General features: G+C 58.1%; 1 protein-coding gene and 1 pseudogene across 1 annotated transcript in view; both read right to left on the bottom strand.

Moving 5' to 3' along the window:
- UMODL1 (uromodulin like 1) overlaps positions 1-24,073 on the bottom strand; it is a 46,761-nt gene that overhangs the window by 5,163 nt on the left and 17,525 nt on the right. Inside the window, exons 6-17 of the mRNA XM_039857405.1 lie at positions 22,555-22,809; positions 20,338-20,450; positions 18,653-18,872; positions 17,720-17,773; positions 15,167-15,304; positions 13,578-14,150; positions 12,698-12,955; positions 10,091-10,203; positions 7,330-7,543; positions 3,735-3,917; positions 3,231-3,553; positions 91-236 (exon numbers count right to left, since the gene is read on the bottom strand). Of these exons, the coding sequence (XP_039713339.1) occupies positions 91-236; positions 3,231-3,553; positions 3,735-3,917; positions 7,330-7,543; positions 10,091-10,203; positions 12,698-12,955; positions 13,578-14,150; positions 15,167-15,304; positions 17,720-17,773; positions 18,653-18,872; positions 20,338-20,450; positions 22,555-22,809 (2,590 nt within the window). The remainder of the gene's footprint in view (positions 1-90; positions 237-3,230; positions 3,554-3,734; positions 3,918-7,329; positions 7,544-10,090; positions 10,204-12,697; positions 12,956-13,577; positions 14,151-15,166; positions 15,305-17,719; positions 17,774-18,652; positions 18,873-20,337; positions 20,451-22,554; positions 22,810-24,073) is intronic.
- On the bottom strand, positions 6,412-6,530 carry LOC120599168 (uncharacterized; annotated as a pseudogene).

Genomic DNA, 24,073 nt, shown 5'->3' with positions numbered 1-24,073 from the left:
TGGACGTTCAGTCTAATCTCGAAGGCACCCAAACCCAAAGCGAGGGTGCTGGAGAGGCGCGTGCGCTGGGGCAGGGGGACCCCCACTCACCCCCACTCCGGCATGTAGCCGGAGGACGTGAGGAGGTCGTTGCGGAAGGCACAGCGGATGGGACTCAGGATCTTCAGGTGGTGGACGATCCCGTCTGGGGACAGGTCGTTCCTCAGCGTCGTCCTCACCACCGTGTCCGTCATGTTCTGGACACAGACGAAACGGGACGTGAGCCAGCTCCGGGGCCAGCCGGGCCCAGCACGCTGCGCACCGTGGCCCCGGATGCTGGGGCGTTATTTTTTATTTTTTAAAGCTTTCCCCCCAAACTATAAAAACCCTAATGGTTTTTTCCTAATATAAATTGAGCGTGAATCGTGACACCGGCCGCAGCCCGTCTCCTGTGCCGTGTCCTTCACTGGAAGAGAACCAGAGACAAACTTGAGCAGGAGACACCCCAAGGCCTAGGTCGGACCCCTCCCCAAGTCACACCCCCTCTGACGCTTCTCAAAGCGAGGCCCTCGTCCAAAGCATGGAGAGCCGTGGGAGACCGGTTCCGGCTGTGGCCGAGCACCCCGCGGTCCCGCCGGCGTCTCTGGTCCGGGGCAATGACGAAACCAAGAAGCCCGAAGACCATCTAAAGGAAGGAGCGCGATCGTGACGGGGACGGGAGCGTGTGGCGGTGGCAGCACGGCTCACGCTTGTGGGCTTGAGTCCCCGGGGCGACGCCCAGCCTGGCGGGGTTGGTGACCGTCAGCCCTCGAACGTGTGGAGCAGGTCGGTTTTGAGCTCGAGGAGACAGGGCCGCAGGTCGGCTGGCCCCAAGGCGTGGTGGCCGGGGACACGGAAGTTCAGCGGAAGGGGAGACGCCTTCAGGCAGCAGGACCGGGTGGCCGGCTGTCTCCGGCCGCTAGGACAGAGCTGAGGATCCCGACGTGGGCCACTCCACACTTCGCTTCTGCGGGGAGCGTTGCAGGAGGAGGCAACATGTCGGTGAACACCTGCCACCCTCAGGCGGAAGCTCCATGAAGTCGTGCGTCTGACAGACGCCCGAAGCTCTGACTGTTGGACGCGCTTTGCTGGCTGGGGGCTGGGGACTGTCGTGGTGGTGGGCGTTCTAAGGTCAACGCCCCTTTACTGGCGCCTCCTAAGCTGCCATCAGGACAGAGCATCAAGCGCAGTTCTGGATCTCCTGCGGTGGTGACACGCCACGGGGCACGGGTGGCAGCGGGCACTGCACGGCTGTTCACGTGCCAGACTCAACAGTGTAGACCCAGACAAGGGAGGGCGTGTGGGGCCCGTGAGTCAGATCCATCGAGTGAGGAGGAGGCGAGGGGCAGGGCTGACGTGTGACGAGGACACAGCGTCAGGCAGAGCTAGTGAGACACACGGCTGAGCAGAGCAGAGCAGAAGCTGCCGGACGCCCGGAGCAAAGAGCGAGGCCGGCGGCGAGCCCGGCGACACAGCGTCTAACCTGAGAGGCGGCCAGTCCAGCGTTTGCAGAAAATGGAAATCCTAAGGCTGACGATGCTAAGGGACCCACAAACCTGATAGACAGCAAGTCCGGCGGCCCGACGGGCACCGACGTGGGTGAGTCTGACTGAGCGCAACACGCTGCGCGTAGTAGGGCAGCACACGGGGGAGCGAGAGGGGAAGGAGCAGGCTGGCCCGCGTCCGCGCTCCCCTCCTGCGGCCCCTCCTTCCTCGCTGCGCTACACGCATTACAGGCTGAGCGCATTTTCCTGATGCATCTAAAATTGCTCACGCAGAGTCGCTAGCTTATCTTTGGAAGCTACTGGATAGTATCGGTCTCTCTAGGTTTTTATATAAAGAGTGAAATTTGAATTATTGAAAACCGTGTTAATGTTTAGAATCTGTTTTCCTTGGTAGAGATGAGCGATGCCGTCGCTTCTGGGGAGAAACTTGGGTAGGTTCTCGGTTGATTTGTCCCACACCCAAACCTTTAAACTCTTGACACATAATCTTCTGCGTTTGCTTCTTAAAAATGAAGGGCCTGTGTTCGTAGCTCCGTATTTTGGAGTAATTACCCACATGGCGTTTACGGGCCCTGCGATTTGCAGCTAAAGAACAGAGGCTCGACCAGCACGTCCGTTTCCAGCAGCCCCGAAGCCGGTGCTTGGTGGCTGCCGCAGACACGCGGGGTCTGGAGCGCGTGCCATTTAGCGTCTTGAGTCATTTTGAAAAGCGCCTCGGAAAACCTGGTCCGTCTTGGCGAGAAGTTCGCATGTATTTACGGGGATGATCCCGTACTCCAGCGAACAATCTGGGACGTGGGTGAATGTGCATTTCTTTATAGTCATGCTCTGCATGACCTGTGTATAGTAATCAAACTCGGAGGCGTGACCTTAAATTTAACTTTTTTTGTAAAAACCTGGAGGTCAATAAAATTTAAACTGCTTAACAAAAAAGAAGAGGAGAAGGCAGAAAAGCCAGCTGCACGTCATTGTGTCGGTGCAAATAAGCCTTCCGAGGAACCTCGGGTTCTGACAAATGTCAGAACCACCGTTGCCTGCGTGGATCTGGGTCTGCGGGACACGTGGGACACGGGTGTCCCTTCCCTCTTCATCGGTGGAGCCCGACGGACGTGGTTGTAAACCGAGCGACTGTCTAGCTCAGAGAGCAGAGGGAGGAGCTGCTGTCTGCAGACCCCCGCCCCCCCGCAGGGAGCCTGGCTCACCCTGGCAGTGGCCTGCGGGAGCCCCATGGGCAGGAGCTGACGTCACATTTGAGACCCAGTGACGGTGCTACCCATGCCCACCCTTCACCAACACACCCCTCCCACATGCTCACACACGCATTCGCACACGCATTCACACTCACACGCACTCCTACGCATGCACGCCGACGTGCTCTCACACACACGCACACGTGGACGCCCACGTTCACACACAGGCTCCCGGCTTTCCCGCCCCCTTCCTCCCCCGCAGGCTCCCCACCCTGCCTGTGCCTCAGAATCACTGGGGGGTGTTTTGAACCCTGACCCTGAGTCCTACCCCAGGCCCTTTGCATCAGAACCCCTGCAGGGTGAGGCTCACAGCTTCCTCCCGTGCTGGGTCCCCCACTTACAGTGACAGACTTTGGGGTGCAGAGTCTTCCCGGGCCCTCTCCACATGGAGGTCTGGACAGCCGATGCCCCCCGCCCCCCCCAGCCCCCCCCCCCAGCCCCGTTGCCTGGGACTCACGCTTTGCACCAGGGTCCCGCACTCGCTCCATCCGGCCTCCAGGAACACGTGTGTGCTGTTGCTGTCGCTCACACCGCAGGACGGCTGGCCCAGGTACAGGGACGACTCGGGGATGGACTCCTGCTGCAGGAAGCGCCTCTGCACGGCGATGGCCACCTTCTCGATCTCGCACAGCACCCTGACCGCGCCGGCCAGGCTCAGCCGCGGGAGCAGGCCCTGGGGGGTCGGGCTGGCCGCCCTCGTTTCCGCTGGGCTGGGGGGCTGCTCCAGGCCAGGAGCCAGAGAGGACCTGGGGGCCTGGGTTGTGTTGTCAGAAGAGTCACCTGCAGGGCACGAGGAGCCAAAGCACAGGTGGGTCTGTGTTTAGGGACTGCCGTGCGAGCCCGGCCGGCGGGGCCGGCACAGCGGGGCAAGGAGGACTCAGCGATGGGGACCCACGGAACCCCTCCGTGCCCCACAGCAGCGCACACCTGGTCCGCACGTTCCAGCCACAGCCGCACTTGCCTGCGTTGCACGTCCCTGTCAGCCCGAGCAGCTGGGCCGGGCCTGGCTCGCCGTGGGCGGCCATGACCCAGAAAACCGGGGGACCCTCTGCCCTCCGAACCTCCCCGAGGCTGACGCTGCGCATGTACTGAGCCCGTGGTCTTGGGACAAGCTGGCTGCCCTCGGGGCCCCTGGGTTCGGGCTCTAAGATAGTTGACGATGTTCACTCTTAGGGTCCCTGAGTCCCTCACTCCTGCTCCGGCTTCCTGCTTCCCCCGGAGCACACTTGGTTTCGACTCCAGAAGAGCAGGCAGCTCCCCAAAGCTGTCCGCCATTCCCCTCGGGCTCCCTCCACAGTCTGCAGGATGTGGCTTAGCCCGCCCCTGGCCTCTCCTCTACAGCCCAGCTCTGTCGCCCGCCACCCTGGCACCGGCTTTCTCCTGCCTCAAGGTCAGGGGCTCACCCATCGCTCTGCTCCTCACCTAGCTTGTCACATGGGCTCTGAGTTTTGCAAGATCGTCTTTTGGCATCTAGAGGACACACCTGAGTTCACCTGTGTATTTTCTCATCTCAGGCATCAGAAGAAGCACTTGGGGCTATGAGGCACCACCCAGAGGGCTGGAGATATGTGGAAGGGTGTGAGGGGACGGCATGCACACACGTGCGCACATACCCACACATGCACACATGCACATGCGCACATGCATGCACACGCACACACATGCATATATGCATACACGTCATGCATGTGTGCCTGTGCGTGTGTGCATGCATGCACCTATACGCCCACACATGTACACATATACATGCACGTGTGGACACACATGCATGTGCGCAGTGCACATACACATCATGCATGTGCACACAGCGCACATATATACCCATGCATGTGCACATATACTTGCATGTGTGCACGCACCATGCACGCACGCACATGCACATGTGCACACACACTCATGCATGTGCACACACGCACGGCACTCACATGTGCATGCATGAGCATGCACACATACATAGGCACACACTCACATGTGCATGCACACGTGTGTACATACATGCATATAGCACATACATGTACACATACTCACAAGCACACACACATGTGCACACACACATCAGGAAACTTGCCTGGGGCATAAAATATGCCAACCTCATTTGGAAAAGAAATACTTTGCAAATGAATATCCTTAAAAGAACAGACTATCTGACAGTATTCCAGAAAAGGAACTATGAGGCTACTACCTTCACAGGGTCTTCCAGAATATTCTACGGGGAGGTCGGAGGTTCCGCCCACACAGCGGCAAGTGAAGGATCCGAGGGTGTTGAGACAGGACGAGCCTGGTTCACAGTCATCCTCCCTCCTTGCACACTCGTCATAATCTGCATGACATTCACAGGACAGGACAGGAAAGCGTCACCGGGGGTGGCGTTGTGACGAGGAGGTGCCCGCGGGTGCTTTACAGACAGCCTGGTGGGACACGCGCGTCTCAGGGAGCAAACCGAACCATCCCATGGCAACAAAGGTGGCCCGTCCTGGAGAGCTCTGGAGACGGGAGGCATCTCGATTTTCTGCCAGGGGTGGGGCAGGGGCAGGTGACAGGAAGCTGTAGGGGCTGGCCTGGAAGGAGGGTCCTGGTCCCAGGGCTAGCAGGGCAGCCTGGAGCTGAGCAGGTCCCCACCCTGACCCCGACCTCCGCAGAGGGACCCAGACAGCAAGACGGCCCAGGGCAGAGACCCTCGGCCCACCCGCCTCCACCTCCACGCTCAGCCACCTTGCGAGTTAATGGGGCTGCGGGTTCGCTGAAGAAAGTGGGCACGAACCCAAACAGCTCAGCAAGAGCATAAAAGCCGCCCCGGAGGTCCCCTCCCTAACGGAACTGCTCGTTCTCATGCTGACACAGTCTGTCCCAGCCCTTGAAACCACGGACGAGGACACAGCTGAGCGTCTGTCCTAAGCATGGACGGGGCCGGCTTCCCGCCCCCGCCTCGTGTCAGGAACATTCGATGCACCGACTTCCTGCTTAATAACTGCATATTAAACCCAGTTTACTCAGTATCTTCCCTGCGTGGGGGACCATGGGTCACTTCAACCTTTTCCTTTTAAAGAAACACTGAAAGCGAACATCTTTGTCCCCTGAGGGCGGAGTCCCTGGAGGTGACACTCCAAAGCCAGAGTGGAGGACGTTTCGAAAATTCTTGATGGATATGGTCCAATCGATTTCCAGGAAGTGGGAGCAAATTCTGTCCCCACCAGCAAGGCTTCGTGACACTTCCGTCACTATTTTCATTAAAAAAAAAAAAAATTGCTCTTAGATGAGCAGAAAGAGCCCCTCGGTTTAGTGGGAATGTCTTCGACTATTGTCACCTCCCTGCTAGTCCGTCGTGTTTCTGCGTCCGTGTACGGTCCTTTCTGCTTTTGTCTGTAGAAGGTTATGATCCGTGCATGCAATCTCTCTATATTTAGGGTACAATTCTTCGTGAAATTATTGAAATTATGTTTTGGTTCGTTGTTTGCTTTATAATGATGCTTTTATTTTGTTTGATGTAAAAGATGTACATTTTTATGGAGTGGAATATTCCAGCCTTATCTTCCGCGGGTTTGTTTTCCTTCTGTTTTTAAACTTGGAAAACACTTCTCATTCTAAAACTCAGAAAAACATTCCTCTATGTTGTCTCTGATTTTTAAAAAAGAAAAAAATGCCTACAGCACCCGGTCTTCCTAGGTGGTCTCCCATCCAAGTACTAACCAGGCCCGACGCTGCTTAGCTTCCGAGATAAGACAAGATCGGGCTTGTTCAGGGTGGCATGGCCATCTCTCATATTTTTATACAGGTAACTATAAGACTTTTATCATTTATTTTCAAGTAAAACATGTGCCGTAGACTGAATTGTGTCCCCTCAAAATTAGCCTCCTGAAGCCCTAACCCGCAGTGTGACGGGGTTTGGAGCTGGGGCCTTCGGGAGGTGGTTCTGCTTAGATGGGGTCCTACGGGCGAGTCCAGGTCCTGACAGGACTGATGTCCTTACAAGAAGAGACACCAGGGAGGTCTCCCGTCTGGGGACACAGCGAGAAGGTGGCCGCCTGCCCATCAGCAAGCGGGCCCTCACCAGAAACCAAATCGGCTGGCACCCTGACCTTGGGCCGCCGCTCTTCCGAGGAGAGGTGAATTTCTGTTGCCGAAGCCACCCTAGCTGTGTATTTCGTTAGGACAGCTCCCGCTGAGACAGGTGAGAAAAGAAACTACGTTGCCGTTTCTCGCTACTTTCTCCTCAATTATTTCCGCTCGGACCACCCTGGACTCTCGGCTTGGGCTGCAGAGAGGGACGTATCTGCCATCTGCTCATCGAAAGGGGCGGCCGAGGAGCCGGGGGCAGGACGTGGCCTGCGACAAGGGAGCAGTGTCCTGGGGACGTTTGCAGGTTCAAACTTAAACGTTTAAGGTTTACGATTTACAGGAAAAAAAAACAGTGGCAGCGAGACAGATGAGGTCCCGAGCTGCTTCGCATTTCCAGCTAACGGCGGAGGAGACAGGCGGCGTGACCGCTCCCAAAACGAAGCCAGCAGCCCCTCGGTCCGGACCCGCCGCCTCGGCGCTGGGGCCCGGCCCCCACGTACCCCAGATGAAGGTGTCCCCTCTGGCCACCTCCAGCAGAGAGGCGTTCCGGAAGGCGGCGAGGAATGCCGCGGACACCTCCTGGACGCCCATGTCCGAGACGATCAGCAGGTGAAACTCCACCACGACGCTGCCGTTGGCGATGCGGGCCACTTCCACCTGCACCCCGCCCGTGTCCAGGTGCTGGCGCATGGTGGCCGGCAAGGAATCCCGCACCTTCCGAGAAACAGAGCTGGTGAGAGGGGCCGCCCGCTGAGAGGAAGGTGCTCAGCCCAGGGCGGCGCTTCCCCGAGTTCCGGCCAGCGGCAAGGCGGCCTGCGGCGGAAGGTCGAAGCCACGGGTCAGCTCTGGGCCCCTCCTGTCCGCTGGTGCCGTCTGAGACGGGGGAGGGGCCCTGTCCCCACTGCTCTGGTCAGTGTGGGGTCCGATGCAAAGCCCTACCCTAGGGGCTTGTCACTTAGTAGGAGGCTGACAACGCATTCAGAGTCTGTACCCTCCGCTCAGAGCCATGGGGGGCAGGGGTCTGACCGAGTAGTCATGGGAGGGACCCCGACTCCCCACGTGGCTCATTCTAGAACAATCCTTTTGCTCCTGATCCATTCTTCCTTCTTACTTTTCCGAAAACTGCTTCCCCAGGCCGCCCCATCGGGCAGACTGTTCCCACCTCCGAAAGCCTTGCTTCTGTTCTGCCACTGGGGTCAGGGCCCCGCACCACACACTGGACCGCCCTCACCCTACCGCGTAAGGCGCTCCACGTGGCCCCAACGACACGAACCTTCCAAGGAGCAGCGTGCCTCCAGCCTTCGCCCTCACAGAGCAAACCTCGACCTCGTCTGCACCATTCGAGGTCCTCCAGGCACAGGCGCCTGGATTCGCTTGCCAGCCTTGGGACAGTCGACCTGAGCAGGTCACCTGTCACCCATCGGAGGCTGCAGAGGCCCCGAGAAGCAGCTGCCTGCGGTCACGTGGCTGACAATACTGCTGTTGAACGGTCAGCTCTTGTCTGCCATCCGTGTGTCTGTCTGTCTATATCTATCTGTCTATCTATCTATGTATCTATGTATCTATGTATCTATCTCTATCATCATCTATCTATCCTCTACCCATCCCTCCTTCATGAGTCTCTCTTGTTCTCCTGGGACTTCCTGAGAGGGACTTGTCACGGTCTTGGACTAACTTTACCTTTAGTTGCTTTTCAAACCGATCTCAAAGTCAAGTTCCAGGCCCCTTGCTAGGAAGTTACAGACAACAAGGTGCCCATTGAACTTGCAACCTCCCAAAACTTGTCTTAAACTCCTCCATATGCGATAAGTTGATTAATTATTCGCTACCCTGAAACTCTAGACAAACGAACATCCACAAAAAGCTGTCCCCCAAAATAGCCGAGAGGAAATGGTTTAAAGAGGAAAGATGAGTCGACAAACTGGGGGAAAATGAAGTTCCCTCGCACGGCCGCTAGAGCCACGTGGGCCGGTTTCGGAGCTTAATATCGTACGTGACTATCCCAAAGCAGATGGATACGCAAATGAATCAAACCATCAGCAACTCTGGGATCCCCCAAGAGCTGGGGGTCCCAGGATAAACAATGCAGAACCCCAGATCTCGAGGTGCCTCAACGGGACAGTTCCTGGAGGCAGCCTGACTGTTTTATGGCGAGGTAATGCCCCCCCTGGGGCCTCCTGCATTGCTAAGACACTGTCATGTTGCACACTCCGCCACCAGGTGGCGCTGCCAAGACCTCGCTACTGTGTGTCTCAGACTCCCAGAATGGGGAAAAGCTGAAATGCACGAGGTTTCCACCGTGCAAACAGGACCACTGGATCACGACACGTGTGTCCTCTAGGAATCAAAGAGACATCTAACCTCTGTCGACAAGAATGTGGAAATTGCTGCCTTGACTAAGTCGCAACCATATACCACCCCAAAGAATGCTAACGGGTGGCAGGGGTAGGGGAGGAGGGAAGAGCAGGAGGAATTATTTAAGGTGGGGGATCAGAGCAGCACTATTCACGATAGCCAGAAAGTGGCAACAGCCCAAATGTCCATCAGCGAATGACTGGATAAACAAAATATGGTCCGGCCATGTGATGGAATACTATTCAGCCATGAAAAGGAACGAGGTTCCGATTGCTACGACGTGAATGAACCTTGAACACAATGCTCCGTGACATAAGCCAGATAGCAAAGGTCACGTTTCTACGACGTGCCGAGAACAGGCAAACCCGTAGAGACAGGAGGCCCCTTAGTGGTTGCCAGGCCCGAGAGGAGGAATGAGAGCCACTGCTGATGGGTGCAGGCTTCCTTTTTGGGGTGACAGAAATGCTCTGGAATTACATGCTTGTGACGGTCACACAGCGTCACGGATACAATCTAAGCCACCGAGCTGTGCACTTTAAAACGATGAGTTTTATGGCGCATGAAACGGATCTCACTTTTTTTTTTTTAAGTTTTCTTTTTAAGGCGGGGAAGGGGCTTTCTGCTTCAAGGGGTCCCGCCCCGATGAAGATGGTTCACTGAACGGGGAACAGTGGGAGGCGAGGGTGCCGCAGAGGAAGAGGTGTGCCTCCCACCCACTGACGTGTCCTTTTCATGGCAGATCCAAGGACAAGGCAGGCACCATGCCAGAGCTGGAAGTCCAAGCTTCCTTCGGAAGCAAGGGGTCCACAGAACTATGGCTTTAAGTCCTACTTGGCTGCAGCTCAGATCCTACCCGCCTCCTCCTACACATCCCGAAAGGAAATAAGGCCAAGTTCACCAACTTACCACCCTAAAGAACAGCTCCAGGAAGCCCTGGGCCTCCTTGCTGCTGGTGTCGGCAAAGGCTTCTGAATACCGGACGTTTGTTATTCTGACTTGTCCACTGAGCTTCCGGGCCGCTGAAGGACGAAGAACAAACATGTGATCATGTCTTTTTGTTTTTCCCCCTTATCATATGAACTTACCCTATTTATTTCCGTGTTTGTCACTTTGAGGCATAAAACAGAAGCCTTTCGCATGTCTAAATACTGTCTAAAAGATATCTGTAACATTAGATCTGGTTTCTTAGGGAGCAATTTCGGTTTTCATGGATTCGTGAACGGATTTCTAGCTGTTAAATACAATTCCTTCTCTCAGAATTTTGTTCTATCTTGTTTTTCTATGTGCTATCCCATTGCTAGCAGTCTGGGGTTCTCTATGTATTGTAAACATTCTCTTTGCTTTTTTTACTCTCTATACTTCCAAGACATTCTATTGATTAATAATCTGATTTTTATGGAAGTTATATGGAAGGAGGAGAGGGTCTCTCGTAATATTTTTGAAGCTAATTTAAATATTTGACTTCGCGCGAGGAAATGATTAACTGACAAAATTAAATCCATTTTGATTCAGATGGTTATCAGCCAACTAGCAGTTATAAAAACCGCTACTAGCCGAACAAGGATCAGAAGAAACACACATAGGACAATTAGTCGAGCCTCATCTAGACGGTTTCTATAACATAGAAGAAGCATCTCTGCCGTGTCAACGCGTAGGTTATAATTATCAGTCGACAATTTTTCTTTTTAATGTTTCTTCACCTTTCGTCTCCACCCTCCCCCCCTCCCCTCCCCATGTGGCGACCATCCGCTTGTTCTGTATATCTGTGGGTCTGTGTCTGCTTTGTTTGCTCATTTATTTTGTTTCGAGACTCCTCATGTATGTGAAATCATGCAGTATACATCTTTCTCTGTCTGACTTGACTTAGCATATAACTTCTATCTTAATAATAGTCTCTTCGTGTTGGCCGTGAAGAGCCTGGCACTCACAGACACAGCCCTCCAGATTCCAGGATGCTGAGACAAAGCCTGGGGAACCTTCCGGAGACTGTGGACCCAGCTCGGCCCCTGCAGCTCTCCACTCCCTGCCTGTGCCATTATCGGAGCTTAGAGTGTCCGCGCAGTGTGCCAGCAAGCCGGACAACTTCCAGAAGGAAGAAAGGGCCAGGGCCGCAGGGGCCAACCTGGACGCAGGGTGGCCTCGCCCTGCCTCTGCTCGGAGCCCGCGGCCGAGTGCACAGAGGCCCTGGCCCGCCAGCTCTTCCTCCCAGCAGCCCTGCTGGTGTGGCGCTCGGCTGCACCTTCGAGGGGTGCGTGCTACTGGGACTGGTCAGGGAACCCTGCCCTGCTCGGCCACAACCCAGCTCCTCACACGGCAGCCGTCCCTGTTCCTGTTCAGCCCGTCGCCGTCACCTGTCACCGGGGAGCTATGAAGCCCCGCTACTGGCCGGTGTTCCAGGCGTGGAGGACAAGGACAGGGTTGCCCCGTCAGCAGCTGAGAGACCCTCTGCCCCACTGTGAGACAAACCACAAAGCCGTCCGCCCGCATTCCTGCATGAGCCCAGACCCCATGGACACCTGGGGGCCGGTGTGCAAACTCAGGACAACTGGAGCGTGAGACCTGGTCCAAAGCTGTCAGGAGCCGGACAGGTGCATGGGGAGAGCAGATGTGGGCCCACCTCAGGCTTGGCAGCTCCCCCTCCCATGGATGAGACCTTCAGAGGCCAGCCCGATGCTGAATACCCAGGACCAGCGCTCAGACCCCGGCCGACCCCGGCCGACCCTTCTCTCGCTCGCCGACACGGACTATCATTTGATCTTCCAGTCCTTGGGTAACTAGCGCTTTAAAGTATATAAACAAAAGTTCTGAACTTCTCTGACTGCGCCCTTAGGCATCTCCCAAGGGGTGTGCACCCCACTTATAGACCACCGCTATCGATTCCTGGACAGCCGCCTGAGGCCTGAGAACGGACCTGCGGCATCGGGCCCCGCCTTGGCTGTTCAGGTAAGTCACACGTTTAAGAGAATATCTGGGCGACAAACGCTAACGAGGAGAAACGGGGAGCTTTGTGCGCCTAACGATGGCGAACCGGCAGCCACGCTCTCCGAGAGTCCTCGTGCGCTTGGCTCAGTTCTGTTCCCCTCCCTCCCACTGAGTCCCCAGGCTCCGGGGCGACGCTCACAGGTCAGCTGTGTGTCCAACTCTGCATCGCCCTTCCTGAAAACCAGTCCCCGGTCCGAGGACAGTGGGGGTGACGCACAGCAGGCCTGCACCTCAAGCGTCTCCCTGCCACAGACCCACGAGGACGCGGCGGGGCGGGCAGTCTGGGGCTGGAGAGCCTCTTCGCCCCCTGTCCCCCGACACCTTCCCCTGAAATGAGCCACCTCCTCTCTGTCCTGGCTGCCCCAGGCCAGCTGAGTTCGAAGGGAGCCAGCTGTTTGTACAGAGTCGAAAACGGACACCGGTCGCCCACGACGAATCCCCCTCTTCTAGACCCTGAGCCCCCGAAAACCCGCCCGCGCCTGTCCCCTGCCTTGGGAACGGACGGCCGTGAGCCTTTCCGAAGCCCATTACCTGTCCTCACTCTCAGGCGTGTGCTGGCACTTTCCTTCCCGCACGCTTTGGCCACTATGTCAACCAGGTGCAGGACGCCAGGCTCCAGGCCCCAGAGCGCCAGACTCGCATTCCGGGTCTGCAAGCGCACGGCGGGGCTCCGCGTGGTCGTCAGCGTGAGCTGGAAAGTGGGCCGCAAGGCGAGATCCGCCGCCCACGCCACGTGGAAGCCGGTGCCGGTCACGTTGGAGACGGTGACCTTTCCGATGGGGGCGGGAACTGGGAAGTGGGGATAAATGTCGGGATTAAAGTCAGTCGAACGTTCCAAGGAGAGAGAATGGAGAACCCTCCCTCCCCTGGCTCAGGCCAGCTCAGCGAGGTCACTGCACGATGCCAGCACGACCTTCCTGTGGGAGCTGGCATGGCCAGCCCGTCCTCTGCACAGAGCTGTCATCTGTCTGCTAAGCGGTCATTCAGGGCCTTGGTGATGGCTAAACCCTCTACAAGTAAAGCGTCATGTGGAACCGATGGAGGTCAGAACCACGGGGAGATGTTGGGGGACCCAGCGCTGCTGGGGAGTGTGCCCCAGAGCTTAACGTGTCACACGCACTCCACAGTCCCCTCCAGGTGCCTGATTTTCTGCCCTAGCTGTGGGCAAACCGGAGGCGCGGGAAGCAGGGGAAAGGGCCGGAGAGAAGCATGGAGACCAGGTTCCTGTCCCAACCAGACAAAGCCAGCCGCCCCGGGGGACAGGGCCGCTCTGCACCCCGCCCGCCCAGCCTCACGACGAGACATCCGCCCAGGCGTTCGAAAGTGTCTGGACTCAACACCGTATGAACTTTTGCCACTGGAACTCACACAGACCACCTGGTTCCCAGGACACCCCATGCCAGGCACTCACCGCAGGCCAGGGTCTCTGGAGACATGGGGCTGGGGGCCAAGGGCAGGTCTGGGGAGCCAGAGGGTCCAGGGTCTGTGTCCTGTGGCCGCGTGGGCTCCAGAGGTGCTGGCAGTGTGCCCCACGTGGGCAGGCTGGCCTGCCACACGGTGTGTCCTGTTGGGCCCTCAGCAGGGGTGGGCCGGGCGGGAGGCTCTGTCGTGGAGCTTCTCAGCAGCCATCCAGGGGAGTCCAGTGGGCCACCCGTGGCCCCTGGAAGGGAGCTGCGGGTTGGCCTGGGAGTCCTGCTGGCCGTCCACTGGCCTGTCCCCACGCCCGGGGCCTTGCCGTGCACACCCTCCTCCGTGTCCTGCCCGGTGCCGTTCCTGTCCTGCCCGACCATGCTGCTGCCACCTGTCCTGGGCTGGGCCTCTGGGGTCTGGGCCTGGCTTGCTGCAGGGAGACCCCTCAGGTGCTCGGGGCCGGGTGACGAGGTGGGGCTCTCTGGGCCAGGGGCTGCTGTTTCTGTGCCGAGAGCTGGAGCTGTCACCTCTGTCATTGGGGCCAGTGCATCGCCTGTGGGGCTCACCATGTCACCTGCCGGGACACAGCCACCTTCAGATGGGGCGTCTGGTCTGAAGTCCTTGAGCAAAGCCCACCAGATGCCACCCACGGGCAAGAGTCCCCAGGTGGACCCCGAGCTGGGACGCAGGGCCATCTCGGCTGGTGATTGTGAACATTCGGTGGGGCACATGTTTGTAGTCACGGAGGGCAAGAGGCCTCTCCACGTAACAGATGAGGACGCTGAGACCCCAAGAGTGGGGGTTCCCCGGGGGGCTGCGGAACCAGTGCATGGAGTCTCACAGGCCTCAGAGGAATCCATCTGTCCTCTGGGAAAATGAGCAACGCCCCCCGAGGATGCTCGGGGTGGGGCTTGGGGCTCGGACTGGCGCAGCCTGCTGGGCGTCACATGGATAAGAGGGAGGATGAGGAAGGGGCGTGACGAGCATGCGAGGAAGCAGGGCCCGCGGCCGAGGGGGGACCCTCCCGAGGGGACCACTTCTGCACGCTCCCAGCTAGAAGCCCTTGGCTGGGACGGCAAGGAGCGGCTGAGCATCCCCACCGCCTGTCCCCGCTCCCCCGGCCCAGGGCGGACATGGCTCATCGACCACAGCATTTTACACCTGTCTGCAGCCTGCCCCTGCTCCTCGCCTCAGCCCTCCGGGCAGCCCCAGCCAATCGGTCAGACCGGGCCCCCAGGAAACTTAGGGCAGAGAAGTGACCCTCGCCAGGGTCTTCACACTCGCCCAGGGAGGGATCGAGACTTTCGCGACCCCTTCATCCACAGAAAAATTAAAAGTTGTGTTTCAGAACTGCCCCGTTATAAAGTGATTATCGACAATCAGGTTTGTTGCTGCTGTTTACCGTCAAATCAATTTCTTTGCTTTTAAAAGAAATTAAAATGAAACCATTTCGTGGGTCCTATGGTATGGTGGGCCCTCCACGCTCTGTCCACTGTGCAGGACGCAGAAGGCGACCCTGCCTCTGCCCCCAGGGCCCCGGCGGGAGCGGGGCCCAGAGCTGGGGCGGGGGGTGGCGGGGTGGGGACACACCAGCACAGGCCCGGCCTGCTCGGGAGGGGTTGGCGTCCCTGGCCGTCAGGCAGCGGCAGGTGTAGGAGCCCTCCAGGTTGATGCACTGGGCGGCCGCTGAGCAGTCATGCTCCAGTCCGTCGGCGCACTCGTCCCAATCTGCCGGCGGGAGGGAGACGGGGCGGGAGCCGGTGAGGAAAAGGCCAGAGGTGTCGCACCCACAGGCGTGGCTATGTCCCTCCCTCGTTTATGCTTCGTTCCCAGACCCAGGTCTGTCTGAGGTGCCAGCATCCCCCAATATTTAGTGTTCAAGAGAGAACCAGGGAAAAGCTGAGCCAGGAGGCGTCCAGTTAAGCACGACGTGACCTCTCCTTGATAGGAGCAGAAATGGCGCTTGAGCGCCTGCTCTGGGAAGCGACTCCAAGAGCACCAAAGACCCCATGTCACCGGGAAGCTCCTGACTGGGGTGAGGAGGAGTGTTAGGTAAGCCCCCCACCCCTGAAAAGCCCCAGAGGCCCACGGTCCGTGCGTGCCCACCCACACCCAGTCCAGCTCTGCCTTTCCAATCAGCGGGCAGCCAGGACTCGCTTTAGGCCAAAGCGGGAAACAAAACCCATCTGGAAGGCCATTCCCTTCTCTCTCTCCTGCCTGCCCCGCCCCGCCCCTGCCCCGGACCCCTGGGACCACCATCCCCACTCTCGCGGCTGCTTTAAGAACGAATCTGGTGGTCTCGTGCATCGTGACATAGGATTGATCAACGAACGCCGCTTGTGACTCGCACAATAAACCTGAGGAATGAATTTCTCAAACTGTCTCAGAGGCTGGGAGGAGAGGGGTGGGGGCGGGTTTCCCGCGCCCCTGGAACTCCATCCTTCAAGCCAGACCCAGCCTTTGGCTGTTCCACTCCCTGTACCCCACCCCCTGGGGAGCAGGTGGCTCTGAAGCTCCGGAGTCCCCTCTGCTAGCAGGGCGAGCCAGAGCCCCGAGAAGGGCTTCCCAAGAGGGGGTGGCCTGTGAGGCCCTCAGCACACAGCTGCCCAGAGATGCGGGCAGGAGCCTGACCCATGGGCAGCACACCCGAGGAGGTGGGCTTGGCTGGGACTCGAGTCAAGATGAGGGACGGGTTCAGTTTTGAGCAGAGACAGCTCTGCAGCCGCGTGCTCAGAGGCCCTTGTTGTGGTTTCCAGTTTTGTTTCATGGGATCTCCAGGAAACAGCTCCCTCGAGACCAGCAGGCTCACTCATCAGCTGATGCAACAGTTACAGACACACCACACACACATGCACAACCAGCCTGGGCCCTTCGCACACACGGTCTGCTGGCCTGGCCCCCAGGTCTTCCTGGAGCCCTGCCGACCTCAGGCTGTAGGCAGCTCAAAGGAGCTGGGTGCTGGAGGCTGGGGATGGAGGCCGGGGACGAAGGCTGGGGACAGAGGTCGGGGCTGGAGGCCGGGGCTAGAGGCTGGGGATGGAGGCCGAGGCTGGGGGCTGGGCTGGGGGCCAGGGACGGAGGCCGGGGTTGGAGCCCAGGCTGGCCAGGCGGCTGGGCCTTGAGGACAGCAAGGTCCCAGCTGAGACCTGGGCTCAAACCATGGCGTACCTGGTGGCTATTTTTAATGGTGGTGACTCACCTAGCCCTGCCCCCACCCCCAGCTCGCCCTCAAGCCCGAGTAAGGCAGGGACAGCTTTACTTGGCCTCAAAAAGTCCGAGGCCACACAGCCTTTAATAGGATGCCCAGTAAAGCAGGAGGCAGGTCTGTGGGCAGTGAGAGCTGCCAGGTGGCTTCTGTGCCTCCTGGACGGCCCGGACGAGGACGGGGCCCCGTGTAGGAAGCCGTGCTCTGCTCTTTTGGGCCCCGAAGCTGGCACGGGTGTGGCCTGCCTCCCAGAGGAGGGTGACAGCCACCGCAGAGCTCCGACTCCTGGTACAGGTCCACCCCCCACCAGGGACGTCTCAGAAGGGCCAGGCTCCTCGGGGGCTCCCATGCTGTCTGTGGGTCCCTTGGGAAGGGAAGCCTGGGCCAGAACCCTCGTGTCACCTGGGGGCCGCTGTCAGATTCACGCTGGAGCGGGGAGGGGAGTATGGACAGCCTGGCGCTGTGGGCACCACGCACAGAAGCCGGACAGAGGTCTGCACCATCGCATATGAAGGAAGAGAGCCCACACCGGCAGGCCAGGTGGATGGTGACAGTCCCAGAGCCAGGCTCCCTCTGCTCACCCTGCTGCTGTGGCAGGGACAGAAAGGGCCAGAGCGGATGCCGTGCCGTCAGGACCGTGCAGGGGACCGGAAGCTCTGGGGAGCACGGTTAGGTCCACTCTGATGCCCACGGGGAAGGCGGCTGCCCAGCTGGCACTGCGGTGACCACAGGCGACCCCTCACCTCACACAGAACAATGCTGTCACTAGAGCCTTGCGTGGCTGCCGTCTGCACAGATCACTGACACACAGAGGGTCCATGCAGAAGCCCCGTTGGTTACTGTCACTTGAGAGCGAATGAGCAGGTGGGCCCTTCCTGAGGGATGGGGGCGGGGGAGGGCAGGGGGGGCAGGCCTGGGGAGGGTCCCTGGGGGCATACACTGAGGGCTCACCCGCAGGGCACCAAGTGCTGAGAGCATCGCCATCTCCAACCCTGAGGGGATGAGGGACAGTGTGACTTCAGGTGTGACACTCCCTGAGCCTCCCCTGCATTCTCAGGTTAGGGGAGGTTGGACAACGAGCCGGGTCAGGACAGCTCAAAGGAGACGACAGCTCACTCCTGCACCGAGCTCCACGGGGTCGGGGGGACACCCGCTCCACAGCCCGGGCCCTGAGCAGCTTGATGTAGAGACCGCTCCTGCCCTCCTGCCTGAGGGGACCTTGTCCCCACGTTGTGATGGCAGAACTTCCCTCGCCCGTCACATGCTCTGTCTGTTGCTCTCTCTGTCTGTCGCCATCCCTGACTCTGTCTCTCTCTCACCCCCGCTCTCCCCCTCATCTACCCCCGTCTCTCTCTGTGTCTCTGTGTCTGTCTGTCTGTCTGTCTCTCTCTCTCTCTCTCTCTCTCTGCCTCTTGGTCTCCTCCCCACCCCCGTCCTCGATCTGTGACTTCCTGCCTCAAGACCACACCAAGTGAAATTTCATTACGCTCGGGTAGACCCAGGCGTCAGTGTGTGGCCCCACGGCCGGGTGGCACTGGTGCCCCGACACCAACACAGTAGGCACCTGTCCCCTTCTCCTCGTGGACCCTCCAGCTCGGTTCCACCTTGAGCTCTGGGCTTGCGGCCACCAAGAAGCACCCCGAGGGGAGAAGCTCCCCAGGTCTATGCGCTGCTCCTCCCACCCGAGCCACATGAGCGGGAGGCGGGTGGGCTCCCCGTCTCAGGGTTCCCATGGGCAAGCACAGAATGAGGTTCTAATTTCATTCACATTCTCTATCTCCTGGAAATAAGTCAACGTTGACCGGAAATCCTGTTGCTGGCACGTCGGAGGACACCGTGGCGCACGCGCGGGGTGTGGGGGGTGACCCTACCTTGCACTAGTGTGCCCTGCTGGTCGATCTGGAACTCTCTGCTGGCCCACAGCAGCGGGAGCATGGGGGCCAGCGTGGAGACGCCCACCGGGAACTCGGGGTCCTGCACCGTCACCTTGAGCTTCACGACCAGGCCTCCGGCCTGGAGAGACACGATCTGGAGCCTCAGCTTCCCTCGCCTGTACAGGTCGGACACGGCCGGCGGAAGGGAACCTTGAACCTGGCCAAGGAGAGGCAACGGCCACGGGTTAGGGCGGATTTCCCATCGCCATCTTCAAAGCCGTTAAGTGGGGGGCCCCGGGCGTGGTGCCCAGAATCTACATGTCTGCTTTGTGACCAGAATGGTGCCCAGAATCCACGTGTCTGCTTTGTGACCAAGAGGAGGTGCCAGCAGCCAGCCTCTTGGGGCAAGCAAAGACATCCACTCTGGGTGCCCTGAAAACCGGTGTGAAGGTAACTCACGTGTCTGGGCGAAACAGAGGGACTGTTGGATTGACTGATGGGTTGATTGACTGGGGTAGGGGGGCGTTGCTGAGCAACAATGTCATGGCTAGTTGGTGCTGTCCCCCACTTACAGGGCTGTACCCCTCAGGAAACACACAGCCAGAGCCAGAGGCTCAAGGTCACCCCTACCGAAGCAAGAGAGAGACCAGGCGTGCCCCACCTGCCTGCCACACCATTCCTGCACGCGTGCGTGAAAACCACCAGAAAGGAGAGAGAATTCTCCCAGAAAGTTCTACACCGATTTCTTCTGCAGGCGAATGCTGAGACGCAGCCCTCCGTCAGGCGCTCGAATTTCTACATGTTTTGCCAGTAGAAGCGCTGGTGGCCCTTTTTTTCTAGGATATCATTCCAAGAGGTTTGTATGAGGAGCAGCCTTGGAGGAGAGAGGTCATGATCCCCTCCAGGCACAGGGCAGAAATGTTCGCCGTCTGCCATAATAAGGTGATCGATCTCTCTTTCTGGATGGAGCAGGGCTTAGGCAAGGCTGTATGCAGCCCATTACAAAGGTTCAGGTTTCCTAACCTTGGGGTTCCTCCACCAGCATGCAGATCCTACTGTGTCTGCCTCACCCACCGGCACCCCTCTGAATCACCCCCGTGGGACCTGGGGGCCAGAAGGGGAACTGGCACCAACATGATTCTCAAGATGCCTGCTGTGCTGTGAGCTATAAAGTTCTTGCCTCTCTGGCCCAGGCGTCTTCTACCCTCATCCATGCATCAGAAACAGGCTAACTTATTAGTTTGCAAGAAGGGTAAAACCTTAGAGCAAGTCACTATTTTCTCCAGCTCATCATCTGTTTGCCACCGGTGTGGTTCTCCCAGGCTGCGTGCTAATGTCCCCTTTTGGCCACAGAGAGGAATGGATGCCGTGGTCACCGGTGAGCGCTTCCTCGCTGAAGCTGCTCCAAAGCGGAAAGACCAATCCCCAGGTCCCCCTGGTAGGAAGATGACAGCAAATCCAGCTATGCCATCAAGTGGGGTCACCCATTTGGATCAGAGATGGTTTGGCCCCGAGTCTGAAGTCCCCAGTAAAGGGGAAAAGCGTTGAGCGATGACCGTGGGCTGTGGGCTCGGCCGTGTGGTCGTGGGGATGTGTCCCAGAGCCACCGCCACAGAGCCAGCGCTCAGGGGACCGGCCGGCTCGTGTGCGAGGGGAGCCCAGGGTGGGGCGCTTAGCTTTACCTCGTGGAGCAGCCGTTCGGAGAAGCGCTGGTACTCGAGGCTGCCAGGGCTCAGCAGCGTCTCGGCCACGCTGTGGTTCAGGATCGTCACGGTGACTTCGAATACCCGGGCATCTGACATGGACAACCAGGCAAATCAGCGGAAACCCGGTGACCTAGTATCAATCACATGCTTTCCTGCCCGTGTTTCCCATAAACTCCCTCCCCCCACCCCCCCAAAAAATTCTATCTTTTTGAGGAGAAATATTTTAAAAAATAGATCAGGGCATGAGTGTTAGGTTGGGACAGACAAACTGAAGGAAACCAGAATAAGGACTCCTTGCCTTGACGCTGGGTGACAGACACTCCTGACCTAAACGGACGCGTCTACTGCCCAGGCAGGGACATCAAGGAACGAGGTACAGATGTCACACACACAGTCCCCACCAGTGGGAACCGGGATTCAGCCGGCGTGTGTGGGTATGAAGCCCCCGCCCCAGCGGACTCTCACGCAGTGCGGCCGCTGCCTTCTTTGCCAGGCCACGCCCCCTTGGGTGACCAGCCTGTCCCTGTTGGCCCTGGACGTCCCAGGTTTTCAGGCCAGAAGTCCCGCTTCTCAAAACCTACCCCGTCCCAGGCCAACTGGTGGGGCTGGTCACCCCTCAGGGGAGGCGTCCCGTTCTTTGGACGAAAGCGAAACTGGGAACAACTCCAGCAGGGACACAGGGAGACACGCTCTGTCCCTTATCACCGAGAACGAAGCCGCCGTCCCCAGCAGACGGAGCTGCGACTCTGCGTTGCTCCAGTGGCCACTCACAGCTTCTCCCACCCGCCGGCTCCACACCAGCAGCAAGCTTCGGCCAGGGAGGCAGTTTATCACGCTGCACGTACCACGTGAGGCCACAGACGTGTCACCAACATTACACGTCGTACATTTCTAGATCAGGGACCTCCCCCCCCCCGCATCCCCGAGCTTTCTCCCATCTTAGCAAGAGAAACAAGTGTCATTTGTGGCCCATGATGCTTGGGCCTCGATGTCAGCCCCCATCCTATGCTCGTGCTGGAGCCTCCTGGACAGTCAGCACCCACCAGCACCCAGGAACATGGGTCACCTGAGGCCCGGGTACGGGACTCCCAATGCGCAGGCTCCTTGTACACCCTCACTCCTGGGACGGCCCAGGAGCCCCTCCCAGTCCCAGCGTCCTCACACGGAGAGAGTGCTCCGTCCACGGACCCCCGGAGCACCTCAAAAGTGAAATGAGAAGGTGAGGCGAGGCGGCCCCTGTGCAGAGGCCGGAGGCTCACGCAAAGCCAAGGGCTCGCAGGTGGGGGCCCATCTGTGTGCTCAGACAATTTAGCACAGGTTGGCCTCAGGTCGGCTCCTGAAGGATCCAGGGCCATGCCGCTGAAGGCCTGCTCGTCCCGAGCCTGGTTCATTCGCTGCCACTGCCACCGTCACGCGTTCGCCTCTGAGCACGAGACAGACCCCGTAGCGTCTTTCTGCACAGACCCCACCACGCACTTCCACGTCCGGCTACCAGAGGCCAGACGAGCAGAGAACTCCTGCCACTGTGCCGAGCCTGACCGAGGCCGCACCACCGCCCAGGCACCCCCGAGCCAGGCGAGGTGAGATGGGACCATGGGGCAGGGCCAGAGCCGGCCACCCGCCAGAGCCTCGTGAGCCACGCCAGCTGCCTCTGGATGCTGGGATTCCCAGTCCATTCCCGCGTCGCGTCTGGGGGAAAGGGTTTCAGGGCACCGACAGGGTGGGCACGGATTCGCTCCCAGGTATCTTGTAGCGGGGACAAGGCGTGCTTTGTGCAGCCTGCATGACACTCGGGTCCTTTGCTTGGGGAAGTTAGACACATCCGCCCTGTAGAATTCAGTGCACGCAAACCGCCACCAGCTTCTGCTGCGTTACGCTTACTGCTTCACCCCGACTGCTTTATAAGTCTTTTAAAGGACAGAAAGATGGGGTCCCCATGGGGCCCTCAGCACCTCAGGTGTCACTCAGCCCCAGCAGGACGAGGTGGGGGGAGTCAGGGGAGCATGTGACGGCCACGGCCGCCATGGCACTTCTCAAGGACACGGAGCGCCCACGGCCGTGAGGACAGGTGGGGCTGGGTTCAGGCCCTTTCGTAGTTATAGGAACCTCAATGATTTTAATCACCGGGGCCAATGGGACCGGGATAGGAAGATGAACTCACGGGTAACACGTGGCGTTGGACGAGCGCCTTACCGGTTTTGACGGTCAGCCGGGCGGTGACGTTGGTCCCGCATGCCTGGTAGCTGGTCCTCACCCCATACAGCACCCCGGCCTCCAGCCCAGCCACGTCCAGGGTCGTCCCTTGGGTCCAGGCACTCCTGAGCAGCTCCTCACCCCTGTAAACCTGCACATGGAAGGTGCGCTTCTGGGTGGAGTTGAAGCTCCAGGACACTTGAAAGCTGCTGCTGGTGACACTCAGGGCCATGTAATCTTCGATGAGAGGGTCATCTATGAACGCACAGAACGGGGAAGATGTGAAGAACATCGGAAAGAGGCACAAAGCAAATCAGCGAGTGAGACTGCGCGAACTAAAACGCTTCTCCACGGAAAGCCATCGACGCGACGAATGGGCAGCCTGTGAGCGTGAGATGGCACTTGCACGTCTCTCATCTGATCAGAGGTTAGTATCCGAAAGATTCGTGGAACTCATACAACTCAATAGCGAAACCCAAACAATCCAGTCACAAAACGAGCAAAAAATCGGAATTGACATTTTCCCAAAAGAGACACACGGACGCGTGAAAAGATGCTCAACGTCACCACGCGTCGGGGAAATGCAAACCCAAACCCCAAAGAGATGGCACCTCACGCCTGTCAGAATGGCCGTCATCAAGAAGACAAAAGATGACAAGTGCCGGTCAGGACGTGGAGAAAAGGGAGCCTCGTGCGCTGGTCGTAGGCGTGTGAGGGGTGCAGCCACTCCGGGAAACGCTACGCGGGTTCCTCGAAGAGTTAAAAATAGAACTACCATATGACTCAGCAATCCCGCTTCTGAGCATTTACGCCCTATCTCGAAGAGCTGTCCGGACTCCGACGTTCATTGCAGCATTATTTACAACACCGAGACACAGAAGCAACCAACATTGTTTTTGCGGCTGTGGCCATTATGGTGTGTCGTGGGCTGAACTGTGTCCCCCAAAATTCCTATGTTGATGTCCTCACTCACGGTACATCAGAATGGGACTGTATTTGGAGAGAGGGTCTTTAAAGAGGTGATTAAGTTAAAGTGAGGCCATTAGGGCGGGCCCTACTCTATCTAACTGTTCTTTTAAGAAGGGAAACCAGATTCAGGAGTCAGGCTAAATCTTCTTATGTTTTCATAGTGAAATGTATTTTTTTAGGAGCAATACTCTAATATAACACTCTAGTATATAATATTCTAATATAATGATTGTTGTATAATAATTAATATATATTCTAATGCCCAAATAGAATTAAACTTATTTTTTGGAAGAAAAATTCTGGCTTATAGCAAGCACCTGCATAATATGACTTATATAAAAAGTAAGAAGTATGGGGCGCGTGGAAGCCAGATGCTGCTTGTTTGGGGTTTTTGAACCTTTGTGAGATTTTAGGAAAGTCCACAGCCTGATCCAAGACAGGCTATTTGTATGGAAAAGCCACTCGAAGTGGCTTGGGTGATCTTTCATGTTGGGAGGGGCGGGGTCTCAGGGAATCACCTTCAATCTAGGCACAAAAAGTTTTACATCAG

Source organism: Pteropus medius, unplaced genomic scaffold (genome assembly GCF_902729225.1).
Source record: "Pteropus medius unplaced genomic scaffold, Ma_sr-lr_union100, whole genome shotgun sequence".
Classification (NCBI taxonomy): Eukaryota; Metazoa; Chordata; class Mammalia; order Chiroptera; family Pteropodidae; genus Pteropus; species Pteropus medius.
The sequence above is the reverse complement of the archived record's forward strand: the minus strand, read 5'-3'. Positions and strand labels throughout refer to the sequence as shown.